The sequence below is a fragment of the Sprattus sprattus genome, assembly GCF_963457725.1.
Source record: "Sprattus sprattus genome assembly, contig: scaffold_65, whole genome shotgun sequence".
In the NCBI taxonomy this organism is placed as follows: domain Eukaryota; kingdom Metazoa; phylum Chordata; class Actinopteri; order Clupeiformes; family Clupeidae; genus Sprattus; species Sprattus sprattus.
This window is the reverse complement of record NW_027666986.1, coordinates 118,774-134,102: the sequence shown is the minus strand read 5'-3', so window position 1 is coordinate 134,102 and position 15,329 is coordinate 118,774. Positions and strand designations below refer to the sequence as shown.

The window sequence follows — 15,329 nt, the reverse complement described above, 5'->3', positions numbered from 1 at the left end:
TTTACTTGCTTCCTTTTTTCTCGAGATTTGCGATCCACCTTCATTCAGAGGTATGTGCAAAACTTTACACCTAATTTTCAAGTCTGAAAACGTTTCTTGGCCGTAATTATGGTCTATCTCTGCTTCAAGTGATTGTTGCCAGCTCTACAAACAGCAGATAGGTCTTCAAAAATGTGCACGTTGTTGTCCCGCAGAGAATCTAAAAGGCTAATTGGCTAGCAACGCTCAACCAGACAGCCCGTTAGCAATACAGAGATGCAGAGAAACTGCCGCGAATATTATTCTCCACCAGTTATGCATTAAATTGAGGTTGACAAAAGTTGTTACGAAACCCATGTCTCTGGTTGATGCGCTCTCCAAACATGACTTGGAAACTAATTCCGAGCAATTGCAAGCCATTCCTAGCAAGTTAACGTCTGTCTTAGTTATTGCCTACTTTGTCACGGGTAGCACGTTTTCCAAAGCATAACACAACACAAATGTGGCTACCTAAAACACCGACGACTGTTATTAAAATGCTTCACATTTAAGTCGAAGAAGCTTATACTTAAATTGAAGAAGCCAATTGTCAAATACCAGCACATACTTTGGTAGCCTTGCACCTGCTTAGTGTTAGCTGGTTAGTTGAGCACCTTGGGACCACTGTCTTGGTCCTCATTGTTTCCTAGACGCAGGCAGCAGGTAAATGTTTTAGATTTAAGAGCCGCTCGGACCGTTGACTGCATCAGGTCAGGATATGGCCCTCATCTGCCACCGATCTGTTTCAGCCTTCACTGTTTATTCAGCAGAAATCACTGCTCACTGGTTAAAGTCTGATAATGGATCTGGAAACTGTATATTTGTGTGTGTGTGTGTGTGTTGCAGAAATGAGGCTGTTCTTCCTACTGGCAGTGACCCTGGTGTCACTGTGTGCTGTGCGTGGTGCTGACAAGAAGAAGCTGCAGATCGGCATCAAGAAGCGTGTGGAGAACTGCCCCATCAAGTCCCGCAAGGGCGACGTGCTCAACATGCACTACACTGTGAGTGCCATGCACTGGACAGAAACCCACATTCACTCTTTGCCTTACAGGAACCGTCCACGATTCTAACCCAGTGCACTCCTCAGAGTCCTCTAAGTGTGTGTGTGTGTGTGTGTGTGTGTGTGTGTGTGTGTGTGTGTGTGTGTGTGTGTGTGTGTGTGTGTGTGTGTGTGTGTGTGTGTGTGTGTGTGTGTGTGTGTGTGTGTGTGTGTGTGTGTGTGTGTGTGTGTGTGTGAGTGAGTGGGTAAACGCTCAAAGAGGCTCTGGCCGAGCCATACAATATTCCAGCCAAGCCACACATTGCCTCAGGAGCGTGGAAGCATTTGATTGGCTGTTGAGCTCAAACATCAACCACCTTTACCGGAACCGTGAACGGTGCTTACCTCCGAGAGCCGTCAGCTGTCAGCCACTCGCACGTCACCCCGCTCCTCATTGAGCTCCACTGGCTGCCGGTAGCTGCTCGCATTAAGTTCAAGTCACTAATGCTTGCCTACAGAGTGCTTGCTGGTTCTGCTCCTTGCCAGCATGCCACCCAGTCTATGCCTACCTGGGCATAGGCACATCATTGCTTATATAATAATAATTATCTGAACGTATTGCGTTAGCTAACAGGCAAGGTTACATGGCATTATGATCCATGCGCTATGGTTGACAATACAATTTAAATGGCATACCTTTCTCCTTGGTTTCGGTAGGTCGGGACGATTTATGAATTTGCCTATTTTAATGCAGCTGCCGTCACGTAAGTTAATGGTTATGCTGCGACTCATTGAAAATCTTGGTTACACTCTGCACCGCCCGTTGTCTCACCAGGATTGCGAACTTTGCAACTTGCTGCAGCTGCTTGGTCGGTCTCTTCCTCTCTTACTTGATCAGGCATAGTACGGTTTAAGTAGCATCACTGCTAATGTTAGTTAGTTAGCAAGTAGGCTATCTGTGGCTGACACCTGACTGACAGATACATTGTTGACGCACACTTCAAATAATCAACGGAACTTTTTGGAACATTCTGAAGAGCTGTATAATTTGATGAGATACGTTAATGACATCACAAAAATATAACAGGCACATCAGCAACTTGCGTGATTCTTTTCATGTAGGTAGACTGATTCATTTAACAAATTTAGGATTGAGAACAAGCACAGCAACGTCACTGAAAAAGAGAGCACAGAATGCCGAGTTGGAGCGTGCCAACGGCAACTATGTTATTATTGCGTCAAAAAATATCGATATTTATCTTATATCGACATTTTGCTTGAAAATATCGAGATATGACTTTTGGTCCATATCGCCCAGCCCTACTCCCACCTACCTAAAAGCTTTTGTAAGGGCAAATGTTACACCCAGGACGTTGCGCTCATCTAGCGAGCGGCGTCTGGCACTGCCGCCTGTGCAAGCACGGCGATCCAGACTATTCTCAGTTGTAGTTCCACGTTCCATTGCTCTTAGCTTGACTGTTCTCTCCCTTGTATGTCGCTTTGGACAAAAGTGTCTTCTAAATGTAAATGTAAATGTAGGTGTGGTGTGGTGTGGTGTTTGATTGGTGGTGTGTTTGATCAGTGTGTTAAGCACGTTAATGCGGTGTTAAGAACCAGACTGCCTTTAGACTGTTGGGCATGTAGGTGTTTGTGGGGTCAGTGTGCAGTAGCATTTGTATCTGAACTCAGAAGGGGGGCCTGCCATCCACGGAATATGATGTTATGTTTGATATAGGATATTTCAGTCCATCACCTACTTATGTGTGTATAGGTCTGCAGTCTGTACATTGGCTCTTGTTTGAGGAGCATTTTTAAGCACGTTTTGGGTCTGACAGATAGAACTGGTCAGAGGATGGTACCAGTGGTAAAAGTGTGTTTTCTGTGTCGTGCTGTGGACAGGGTAAGCTGATGACGTGAGCGGTGGTATAAGTGTGTTTTCTGTGTCGTCATGTCGACAGGGTAAGCTGGAGGATGGAACAGAGTTTGACAGCAGCATCCCCAGGAACCAGCCCTTCACCTTTACTCTGGGCACCGGACAGGTCATCAAGGGATGGGACCAGGGTCTGCTTGGGTGAGTGAACCTTTAAAGTACCAGTACTTTATTCTGGGGTGAGAGAACCTGTAAAGTATCAGTACTTTCTTCTGGGGTGAGAGAACCTGTAAAGTATCAGTATCAGTACTTTTTTGTTTTGGGGTGAGAGAAACTGTAAAGTACCAGTACTGCTTTTCGGGTCACTGAGCCTTGAATCTACTAGTACTTTCTGTTGATGGGGAGAGTCTTTAAAGTACTGGAACTGAACGGAGTACTGAACTGAGCAACATGAATAAGTCTGCTGAGAATGTGGTATGGCTGCAGGTTCCATGGTGGGATCCCACTTGTCTCTACACTGAGGGAAGTGATTCAATATAATCCCAAATAGATATGATGAATGAGCTTACTGCTGTTTTCACAAGAGACTAATATTCAAATCCGCACAGCTAGCTAGAAATTAAGGGCTGGTGTTACCATCTCATTTAAGGTGAAAAATTAACAGAGGAGTGTGTCAAGACTTTATCTTCTCCACTTACACTTCAAAAGCCTGTGTCTGCTTTATGTTCAGCGGGATTTAAAAGAAAAAAATAAGATATTACAGATAAAATAAGATAATTAAAATTGTGACTTTAAAACTAAGCACCATCATTTCACAGATCTAGTTTGTTCATTAGGACAAGTCAATTAAAGCAATGCAAGGGTAGTTAAGGTTTGTGCACCATTCTTAGCGTGTGCTAGTTCATATGTGCTTGCTCTTAGCGTGTGCTAGTTCATATGTGCTTGCAGAGAATAGAGAAGAGTTCCTAGGCTTTGGGTCTCAGTCCCAACCCACAGATTTGACAGGGACCTGAGTGAGCTGTACAAACTCATCAGAAGTCTTCATATTCTGAGGGTGAGACAGCTGTTCTCTGTTAATTCAGGCGCTTTTCTCCAGTGACTTACAATAATAATTCATTTTATTTGTTGAGCACTCTTCATTCAAGCAGAATCTCAGAGTGCTAAAAAACAGCTCTCAGCAAAAGCACAGTTTAAGAAAATGATACGTTTTTAAAAAAGTAGGAAATGCCTTTCTGAATAAAAAGGTTTTTAGGCCAGTCTTAAAACAGTCCAGTGCCTGTGTTGCCCTTAAGTGGTCCGGGAGGCTGTTCTACAGCCGCGGGGCTGCAGCGGAGAAGGCCCGACTTACAAGCGAGGCACACGTATCATATCTGCACCTCCACACAGTGTTAAGTGTTGAAGCACACGTATCATATCTGCACCTCCACACAGTGTTAAGTGTTGAAGCACACGTATCATATCTGCACCTCCACACAGTGTTAAGTGTTGAAGCACACGTATCATATCTGCACCTCCACACAGTGTTAAGTGTTGAAGCACACGCATCATATCTGCACCTCCACACAGTGTTAAGTGTTTGACCTCACAGCAGTGAACTCCTACTCCCCCTGAAACTGAGCTCTGCTGCAGGCAGGTCAGGGTAAAGGGTGTGTTGTGATGAGTGTGTGTTGTGTTTATTTAGTAAAATGCTGGAAGCAGGCCAGGATAGACGAGTGTGTGTTGTGTTTATTTAGCACAGTGCAGTGATGTGACCCTGGGGCTGGCTGAGCTGATGTGAGCTGAGCAGACTTGATTCTGTATGAGGTGACGTGATGTGATGTGACGTGATGTGTAAGTGTTTCTTCTGTGCAGGATGTGTGAAGGAGAGAAGAGGAAGCTGGTCATCCCTTCAGAGCTCGGTAAGTGTGTACAGCTCACACACACACACACTCCCCCACACACAACCTTGTACAAATGCAAGCTGGGGGCTGGCCTGACCTGACCTGATCTTAAAGGGCACTTCTACTATCTGTGTCAGTACAGTCTATACGGTCCAGCTCTCATGGGTCAACTTAAGGGTAATTCCCGTAGAAGTTTGAGAATTACAAACCTACAGTTAAAATGTGGTTGTTACACACAGGAGTTCTCTAGAAATCATGAAGGCTTTGCGATGTTTTTAAATGTCAGTGGAATGCATTTAATCAGATAATGTTATGTTTGTTTCTCTCTGGCCCTTTCTTCACTCAGGCTATGGAGACCGAGGAGCACCTCCTAAGATCCCAGGTAAAGGGAATTTAATGTGTGTTGTTCTTATTAACGTGGCAAACTGTAAACACTGCACCTCACCGGTTGAATAACCAGGTTTAAGCTCTGATGATTAAATGCATAGGTAGTCGTCTCCCAGAGCCTTAAACTCTAAAAGCCATTAGGGGGAGATTTCAGGTTATTTTCAGCTCCCATGATAATATACCTATGTGTAATCTCCTATTTAAATATCCCTTCTCTCTCCACCAGGTGGCGCCACCCTTATTTTTGAGGTGGAGTTGCTGAGCATTGAGAGGCGGTCTGATTTATAACTGCAGGTCTGAGGCGCACCTCCCCTCCCCTCCCCTCCCCCACCCTCTCTGCTCCCAAGCTCGCTCCTCTCAGTCAGCTCCTCCACCCATCTGCCTTGTCAGGTATTCACATCCAACCTGTTCAGGTGGCAGCCATCAGCGGGCTTACGTCACGTGCAGAACCATTCCAGTCCAGTCCCCAGCAGAGACCTCTACCAAGGACGACATCATCGTTCAAACGCGTGTTTCTGTTGAAGAGTATGACAAACAGACGCCTGACTGAAACACACTGACCACAGCAGACCAGGGGAGTTCGGTGCACCACGTCTTTATTTTCAGTTATTCCTTCAGACCACCTTAACACACACAAATAATTTGGACTAAGTACGAAATGGTCTTTTGTTTGTAATAGCTGTGACATCAGTTCCATAAGGGTTCAGGTATTAGTTCCTTCTGTTCAAGTGGTCTTGTATTCCTATTCGGAATAAATGTTTGATTTACAAACAAGTCGTTTTGTCTTTATTTTTCATCGTAGCCAAAGTTGGTTCATTTTTTTTAACGTTCCTACTTCAGTCACCCATTCACATGATACACTTGGTAAACCTTTTATAAAAATGTAACAAAATTGGCAAATCCTCTCTGTGGGTATTGCTACTCGGCATCAAAATGGAGTTTTCTAACCGACTGCCACCGTTTCCTCGTCGCCAATGGCACTCATCCTAATACAAAAGAATAACAAGTGTTGCTTGGAAAATCTTGAGAATGAAAATTTAGCACCAGAAAAACAATCCTACGGTTTCCTACAGCTCCCTACACGACACTCAGAGCATACGCAGACAGCAGCCGGGTCCGGGCCGGGCCTGGCCCAGATGCAGCCCAGACACGCTCCGGGCTCTGTTGCCATCTGAGTATGCAGCACACAAGCAAAGACACTTAAAAATACGCTTTAGGTCCCACAGTACAATCACCTCTGGCTTTCAAAGGTGCAGTATGTCATTTTTGTTGTCTGCAAACGAGGCCTCAGGACCTGACTAGACGAACAAGGTTTGGTCTAGTGCCATGACTGAAGACGACAGTGGTTGCAAATATGCCCATACATGATGTACCTGCTCTGTTTCACGTGTTTTTATAGCTTTTGTTTACATTTTTTTAGGCCTGTAGAAAGGTACACAAATGCATACAAACTTACAGGATAACAATAATGTGACTCAAGCTAATGATATAATTCTGAAAGAACGTCATGTTAAGTCTAGAAGCATTTTTTTTTTTCATGTCTTTTTTTCACGTCTTTTCACAAAAGCATACTGCACCTTATAAAAATGCCTTTATCCTTCTGCTGTTCAGTTTGATGACCTCACTGTTCAGTGTAATACAAAGGACAACATAAAAACAGTCACTTGAAGATGAAAATGGACTCTAGAGCCTTGCTCAGCTGGGAGTGAACATGCTCCTACAGGTCCCAGGTCACACTGCTAGCGGACACTTCAGAAGAAATCACAGTTGCGAGTAGTTAGTTACCTTCACTGTCCCACAGCAACCCCTCCCTCCCTCCCTCCCCCCCTCCCCCCTCGCTCTCTCTCCAGCTTCTGTGCCACAAATGCAAAATGCTAAGCTAACATAGATGCTAATATACAGTTCACATAGAGTACGGTGTAGATCAGAAAAAGTGGTTTAAAAAAACAGAACCAGAGACTGGCCGCTGGTGAAACCTGCAGCAGGGATTTGATTGGCTGGAACGGTTGGCCCTGGTCTCCATCTCACGAGCACAGTGGGATTCTGGGAGATTGTAGGAAGTCGGGCATCATCCCCATCCTGCCCCCTCCGGCAGGACTGTGAGAGAGGGTTGGGAGGGAGGGGGGAGGGGGGGGGGGGGGGGTTCAGGGGGAGGTGATGGTGAGAGGGATGGGGTGGGGGGGTTCAGGGAGAACGGATGGGGTGGGGGGGGTGAGAGGGTTGGGGTTCAGAGGAGTGCTGACGGTGAGAGGATTGGGATGGGGTGGGGGGTTCAGAGGAGTGCTGACGGTAAGAGATGGTAGGGATGGGGGGTTCAGGGGGTGTGACGGTGAGAGTGAGCTGGGGGGGGTTCAGGGGGTGCTGACGTTGGGGGGCTCAGGGGGTGACCTCTCCTTTCTTGGCGGGGGTGCTGAGCTTCTGCATCCCTCGCACGCGCTCCAGCAAGGCGGCTACAAACACCTGCAGAGAGAGAGAGAGAGGGAGGGGGGGGAGGGAGGTAACTGACTTCCTGTTTCACTCTTCTGGCCAGCTGGCACAACAATGCAGCGCCTTCCGGAGATGGAACACTCTAAACACTCTGGAACCTCGGAACACTGTGCTCCGTAATCTTTCACCTCAGCAATGTGAAGTCATATGAAAATAGAAACCTGATTCAACACAGAGTAGGCTACCACCACCAACAAAGAGTAGGTGTTTCTTAAGGCCAAGACGGTGCACAGTAGTGAGTAATGGCTATACGCTTTGATTACTCACCTAGGGACTTCATATCAAGATCTACAGCTATAAAAAGAGCAGACTGTAAATGTGAAGATATCTTCAAAGTGGACATGACTCTTTCTCATGAACATATTTCGACTTGAAGCCCATCTTGGAATCTGCATCCTTATTTTGAATTAACTATTTTTGTCATTATATGCATATTTGCCCATTCAGACTAGTTTGTAATGTAAAGGCAGCATGTGCACAGTGGAACGTACAGTTACAAATATGTAGGCACTCCAGAGCTCATGCCACAATTACTACACTAAATGTCATACAGTAACACTGAGCAGACATTTGAGGAATCTCACTGTTTAACATCTGTTTGCTGCACGGGTAATATTTACTCAATTTCACTTAAAAATAACACACACACACACAAATGTAAGTGTGTCATTTGCCATGGGGTGTCTGCTGTGTGGAGAGACAGTAGTAGTTAAAGCTGAGAACAGACAGTGCTATAGTCTAGTCTCTGTGGTAGTGAACAGACAGTGCTATAGTCTAGTCTAGTGTCTGAGGTAGTGAACAGACAGTGCTATAGTCTAGTCTCTATGGTAGTGAACAGACAGTGCTATAGTCTAGTCTCTATGGTAGTGAACAGACAGTGCTATAGTCTAGTCTAGTCTCTATGGTAGTGAACAGACAATGCTATAGTCTAGTCTCTATGGTAGTGAACAGACAGTGCTATAGTCTAGTCTAGTCTCTATGGTATTGAACAGACAGTGCTATAGTCTAGTGTCTATGGTAGTGAACAGAAAGTGCTAGAGTCTAGTGTCTGAGGTAGTGAACAGACAGTGCTAGAGTCTAGTGTCTGAGGTAGTGAACAGACAGTGCTAGAGTCTAGTGTCTATGGTAGTGAACAGACAGTACTATAGTCTAGTCTAGTGTCTATGGTAGTGAACAGACAGTGCTATAGTCTAGTCTAGTGTCTGAGGAAGTGAACAGACTGTGCTATAGTCTAGTGTCTATGGTAGTGAACAGACAGTGCTAGAGTCTAGTGTCTATGGTAAGTAAACAGACAGTGCTATAGTCTAGTGTCTTCTGTGTCGAAGCCATTGTCTCTATGTGGAAACAACATGCCTATCTGTGGGAAGTACAGACTCTATTCTGGGACACGGAGAAGAGAGGAGGACTCACGTCTGTGGGCTTGTAACAGTCTGCCAGCAACCCCTGAACAAAAGGAGGAGGAAACAGAAGCGTTAGTTGGCGAGGGGTCGGGGAGTTCCTACATCTTACAGGCATATGGTCATGTACAGAACTATCAGAACTCATCAGAACTAATCAGTGCTCAAGTCTAATTCTGTCCAAAAAGAATAATGATTATAAACAACAAATGGATATGGTCAATACATCACACCTCCATAAATATTCTGACATGATCTTTTACAGAGCTTTTTTTCAGAGCTCTGCACATCTAAAACACCTAGGGCTGGTTTAAGTGAGGACTAAAGTTAGCATAATGTTTATTAGACAGAATGTTCTACATCAAGCACATGGCAGAAGTAGTGTAAACAGTCCTGTGAGTGTGGCAGAGGTAAAGGTCTGGTCTGGGGAGGCCTACTCCATTATACGTGTGACACACACAGCCCACTCATACTGCATGCAGTGGGCTGTGTGTGTGTGTGTGTGTGTGTGTGTGTGTGTGTGTGTGTTTGGGGAGACCTTGACTTTGAAGGCCCGGTCTACATCGCAGGGCAGGTCAAGGAGTTCATCCACATCGATCTCCAACTCAGGTACCTCTTCCTCCTGCATACACACACACACACACACACACACACACACACAAACACGGAGAGAGTAAAGGCCTTTAAGGGAAAAGGGCAGAGAAAGATCCTGACACCCACTGACCTCATGGGCCACCACCCCATACATTAACACACACACACACACACACACACACACACACTTCCATTATCTTAATTCACAGTCTCTTCCTCCCTGTGTTCTACAAAACAACAAGATGGACAAACAGCACACACACACACACACACACACACGACCAAGCACCCCAAAACAGCTCTACAGATCCACCAAGGGTAAAACCTGTCATCCAGGACGCCAAATCCAAATACAGTTGCCATGAAAAGATGTGTGTGTGTGTGCGTGCGTGCGTGCGTGCGTGCGTGCGTGCGTGCGTGCGTGCGTGCGTGCGTGCGTGCGTGCGTGTGCGTGCGTGCGTGCGTGTGCGCGCGTGTGTGTGTGTGTGTTGTTTATTTGTGCTTTCTCTGCTTTGTTGTCCGTCCCCCTCTCTCTTTCCTCATCTTCCTCCAACCAGGTGGTCTCTCCCTGATTAAAGCACAGCTCTCTTCCTGCCTTCACTTTCACACAGATACACACACAGCTGCTGCTGGCTTTATTAATAGGGGGCACCTTGACTTATCCGGAATCATTTCTCCTGGTTCAGCAAGGTGCCAGAAAGACCAAAGACACTCCTGGGGAACGAACACACACACGCACGCACGCACACACACACACGCACACACACACACACACACGCACGCATAGCATAAAATATCATCTCCCTGTCCTTGGAGATGTCTGCTGAATGAATAAATGTGAATATAAAAGCAGAGGCAGAAAGAGGCCCCTGGATTAGGAGTGGAGGAGGAGGAGAGAGGCCCCTGGGTAAGGAGTGAAGGAGGAGGAGGAGAGCGGCCCCTGGGTAAGGAGTGGAGGAGGAGAGAGGCCCCTGGATTAGGAGTGAAGGAGGAGGAGGAGAGAGGCCCCTGGATAAGGAGTGGAGGAGGAGAGAGGCCCCTGGATAAGGAGTGAAGGGGGAGGAGAGAGGCCCCTGGGTAAGGAGTGAAGGAGGAGGAGGAGAGAGGCCCCTGGGTATGGAGTGGAGAGGAGGAGAGAGGCCCCTGGGTAAGGAGTGGAGTGGAGGAGAGAGGCCCCTGGATAAGAAGTGGAGGAGAGAGGCCCCTGGAAAAGGAGTGGAGGAGAGAGGCCCCTGGATAAGGAGGGTGAGCACTGCGTTCTATAGAGTCAGGGCAGACACAGCCGTGAAGGAGCTCACACTGAGCAGAACAGGATTTGTTACCGGTACTGTGTCCCTGCAGTACACTCCTACATTAAATTATAGATTTCTTTTCTTTTCAAACAGATTGCCATAATGGAAATCCCTCATAACTACATTACAGTGTTATGCTGAGATATAGTGCTCTGTCTAAATCTGACCTATCCCTGATATACTGCATCATTCACACAAATCCACAGCTAATAAATGAAACCTCACAGCCAGACACCCTTTAATTGCACTCACACAGGTTGGGACTTGGCCCATATCTCTCTTAGTATTGCTAGGAAACCTGCACTGATAATTAAACCCAACAGCAGGGAGTTCATACCTCCCGTCATTTATAGAATCAGACAGAGAGTTCGTGCCTCCTGTCATCTATAGAATCAGACAGAGAGTTCGTGCCTCCTGTCATCTATAGAATCAGACAGAGAGTTCGTGCCTCCCATCATCATCTATAGAATCAGACAGAGAGTTCATACCTCCTGTCATCTATAGAATCAGACAGAGTTCGTGCCTCCTATCATCTACAGAATCAGACAGAGAGCTCCTTCCTCCCATCATCTATAGACGCAGGCAGTGGGGAACATAACGCCTAGTAGGAGAAGCTCAATATAATTACACAGTGTCAGTATTGGAGAGGTCTGGTCCGTGATCCTGCATATCAAACAGCCTTCACACACACACACACACTGTGTGTTCGCTCACATCTCAGTGTGCCTGTTCAACCTTCCAGGAAGAGGATTTTATAATCTACTCAATGTCAGCCAAATCACTGAACATCAAACTGGCTCAACTGTAGCATCAGGCACAGTTTGCATAGACACTTAAAGGGAAAAGGTTCTCCAGGTTGTTTTAACAGGAGATCCACGGTTCCAAAAGTCAGGGAGGACTAAGAAAACTTGGATCGTTTAAAAATAAGGTTGTGAAGGTTTTTGATGAAATTCATCAGTGCTATTCTATTCACCAGTGCCAGGATGCCCATTTAGCTTTGTGGTTAGAAATAGTCCAATAGTCCCGTCTAAAAGAGAGGGCTATTATCCAAATGACTGTAAATGGTTTCAGCTAATGAATTTCCTCATTAAAATCCATTCCATCCTAATTTAAAGTGAAAGTGCACCCCAAAATAGCTATTCCATCCTAACTTAAAGTGAAAATGCACCCTAAAAGGTGTTTTTTTTTAGCCGTAAACTAAATGATATGACATAACTATGTGTTGAAAATGGCTCAACACGACATCTACTACTTAAATCATCCTGAACCTTGCAAGGCCAATGCTGACGTAGAATCAACCGTTTGGGATATGCTTTATGGACGGACACACACACACACACACACACCTACACACACACACACACACACCTGCAGAGAACACCTGGTAAGTGTTCTCCCCAGCACACCTGTTCACACTGGCTGTGGAGTCTGCGGACCACATCTGTCTGTGCCCAACGGACCCGGATGATAAATCACCCTCACACTGCCAGCCAGGTGCCGGCATAGGTGTGTGTGTGAGTGTGTGTGTGTGTGTGTGTGTGTGTGTGTGGTGTGGTCCGGCATAGGTGTGTGTGTGTGTGTGTGTGTGTGTGTGTGTGTGTCTACAGCTATGATTGTTGTTTACAGGCACAGCTGGTTGGCTCCCACAGGGCTGTGGAGACCGTTAGCACTGCTGTGCTCCATCCATTATAACTAATGGAGAGTGTAGTTATTAAAAACCATTTATCATTTACCCATGGTTACACCAATGTGAAGTTTATCCAACACGCAGGGCATGTCTGGAGAAAGTCAACACGCTCGTAAAGAGACGAGGAGGAGGCCAAGGCTAGAGCAGCTCAAGTCCCCAGGAATGCTGGTGTACTTTAAGATCAAAGATGGGACACGCTTCAGGAGGTATCCATGGCCTGGCGGCAGCAGAAAAAAACTAGTTTTTCTTCTTTTCACCGTCTTATTCAACTGTTTTAGAAAGATGTCAGGCTGGCTTAAAAGTTTGTCCTCTCAGAACTCGTGACTTTGGCTGGAGTGGAGGGAGTTTGTGCCCGAAGCAAATGTCACATGAGGAGACGGTGAAGCGGCACACAGACCCAAAGAGGCCAAGTCTGTGCGGAACACAAACGTCAGCCAACTACACACACACACACACACACACACACACACACACATCGATTTTTCCGCTACAGTTGCCTTGTCACAGCTCATTACTGCATCCTGGACCTGGAAAGGCAAGGTTGAGCTTTTCTGGCTAATGCTGAGGCAATTTCTCTCTTGGTTACCTTCGAATTAGAGTGGATCATATTTCTAATGTAGGGAACACTGTGACCCACTCCTTCAGCCAATGAGAACAGGTCACTGATGTGGCTGAAACTGGTTGATGGTAACAGTTTAAATTAATTCTCACTGACATACCAACCAATCATTCTCGATAGTTCCTTTATTTTCTTTAGAGATAGATGGATACTTTATTAATCCCGAGGAAAATGTTGCATTTCCATGACACAATAGTCTTCTAATCTAATGCGTCATTTGACTATAATTGAAAAGCCGCCATTTCATCTTAGTTTTTAGAGGTCCTGTGAAATGAGAAAGAAAAAAAATCCAGGTTGACCTGTAGCATACCATGACGTAATTCTTTTACTGCTTAAACTTCACCTCTTGGTGGCGCAGTACACAAGAATGTGATCTCATCTCACCATCACCGTCCAACCGCATCCCCGAGAAAGGAGTGGGTGCTTGGGGTTAAGGCACAGACACAGACACCATGTAATACTCCATTTAGGAAAGATTGTTCAATTAATTATTAATGCGCAGGTGTCAAAACGTGACGGGTCTTTAAAAGGAGGCCCCTTTAGGTCACCAGCCTACAGGGGATCCCCTGTAGAGAAGCGCGTAAAAGCAGATCAGCATATCAGACAGCCAGATGTCCCGCTACCGTAATGGATGTACACGTGAGTGTCTATTACCCAGTGGTCACTGGCCTTCATTATTATATTTTAATTGTTTTCATGTATTTTCAATAAGACTGGTCCTCACTCATACATAGACATACTGTGCCTGACTGGCCTGAACCAATAAAAAAAAAAAAAGCGACTAAGACTTTCACAGTTGGTGAGCCGAGCAACAAAAGCACCACACCATTACTTTCCCCCTTACACCTCTCACCTGCCACAGGTAACCATAGCCTATATGTAATTTCAAACCCATCACCATATACAAAGGAAAAATCTTTTCTCAGTTTAAAAGCCCCGATGGCAAACCCACTCTTATGCAGGCCAACACTTTGGAGCGAGCAGTCATGTCATATTTGTAGGAGTAGCGTATTTGCGCTCATAAAAACAATGGCCAACATGATTACGGGGTGAATAGTGGTGCTGGGGGGCTAGCGAGACGAAACGGAAAAGGCAAGGAGCGGCCGAATCTGGACACGCGCCACTGCCAAATACCAGGGCAGGAAGCCTGGAAATCGTCTTCGGTACTCTTTCTGTGCATTTGTAAAAATGCTCTGCATCACCCTTCAGCAATGACATTTACGAGAAAGTCGCTCAGAACACTACTGGGTGGATGACTATCCCTGCTTCTTGTACACTGGGGGACAACATAGGCTTATATGCCGCACAAAGGGCCTGAGCACAGCAGCGAGACCTGGCGCTCAGGTACGAGCCGTCTTTTTTGTTTCTGCCTTCCCTAATTAAATAATCCTGCTCTACTGCCACGCCCTTCTCACTGATCAAATTCCCACACCAGTAATAGTGATGCGGCCGGTGTCTTCAAGCAAGTGACAACAAGAATACATTTCTGAACAGGCTACACAAAGAATAAGTCACAGAGAATTAAATCGTAGTGAATAGTCAAAGTTAAAGAGATGTCACAATCGCCAAAGACAAAGCATAGGGAGTAACCTCAGCACCAGAGCCTATAAAGGCTCACTGAGCCGACCCGCCACATATTGGCCCAATGACAAGCTAAGCAACAAAAAGACTTACCTCACAGTCATACAAGTGTGTGAGCTGTCCGACTATCCACTCCTCGAGGTTAAGTCTTTTTCTCAATTCTTTCCTGTCGTATTTCACTGTCACTCGCCCTTGTTTCTGGGGAACTTCGTCCTCCGTGCCTGGAGGGGTCTTGAAGTATACCCGAGGCTGAGGGGTTGTCTCAGGTCTTGTCACAGCTGCCATGGTATGCCGTTTGCTCAGAAAAGCTTACTATCCCTTGAAATTGGCGACAAGATCTTATTCGTCAAAGGAGTTCAAATATTGAACTAGTCTGTCGGCTATTGTTCTGCCGCGGCCTCCCATTGCATCTTTGCAAACTGATAAAAAAAAAAGACGCGCTACCCTTAATCCTTACTGCACTAGCACCGGTTGCTCTAGTCCACAACTCATTTAGGACTGTGACAATGCACCGCCAGTTCAGGTAATTATCTAGAAA

General features: G+C 45.9%; 2 protein-coding genes across 2 annotated transcripts; one reads left to right on the top strand and one right to left on the bottom strand.

Annotated features, from left to right (window-relative positions):
* On the top strand, positions 1–6,830 carry fkbp2 (FKBP prolyl isomerase 2). Its single transcript, XM_080860926.1, has 6 exons — positions 1–50; positions 865–1,019; positions 2,956–3,068; positions 4,719–4,765; positions 5,094–5,129; positions 5,361–6,830. The coding sequence occupies exons 2-6, from the start codon at positions 867–869 to the stop codon at positions 5,420–5,422; spliced, it is 411 nt and encodes a 136-aa protein (XP_080717052.1). The 5' UTR covers positions 1–50; positions 865–866; the 3' UTR covers positions 5,423–6,830.
* A 649-nt stretch (positions 6,831–7,479) lies between these two features.
* Positions 7,480–15,076, bottom strand: ppp1r14ba (protein phosphatase 1, regulatory (inhibitor) subunit 14Ba; the record flags this gene model as incomplete). Its single annotated transcript, XM_080860925.1, has 4 exons — positions 7,480–7,594; positions 9,032–9,064; positions 9,557–9,640; positions 14,885–15,076. 4 exons carry the CDS (start codon positions 15,074–15,076, stop codon positions 7,511–7,513), a joined length of 393 nt encoding a protein of 130 aa, XP_080717051.1. The 3' UTR covers positions 7,480–7,510.
* Positions 15,077–15,329: the final 253 nt, after the last annotated feature.

Coding starts and splice junctions, on each gene's coding strand:
- fkbp2 (XM_080860926.1), top strand. CDS start 867: ATGAGGCTGTTCTTCCTACTGGCAGTGACCCTGGTGTCACTGTGTGCT. Junction 1,020..2,955: donor TGCTCAACATGCACTACACT/GTGAGTGCCATG, acceptor TCATGTCGACAG/GGTAAGCTGGAGGATGGAAC. Junction 5,130..5,360: donor AGCACCTCCTAAGATCCCAG/GTAAAGGGAATT, acceptor TCTCTCCACCAG/GTGGCGCCACCCTTATTTTT.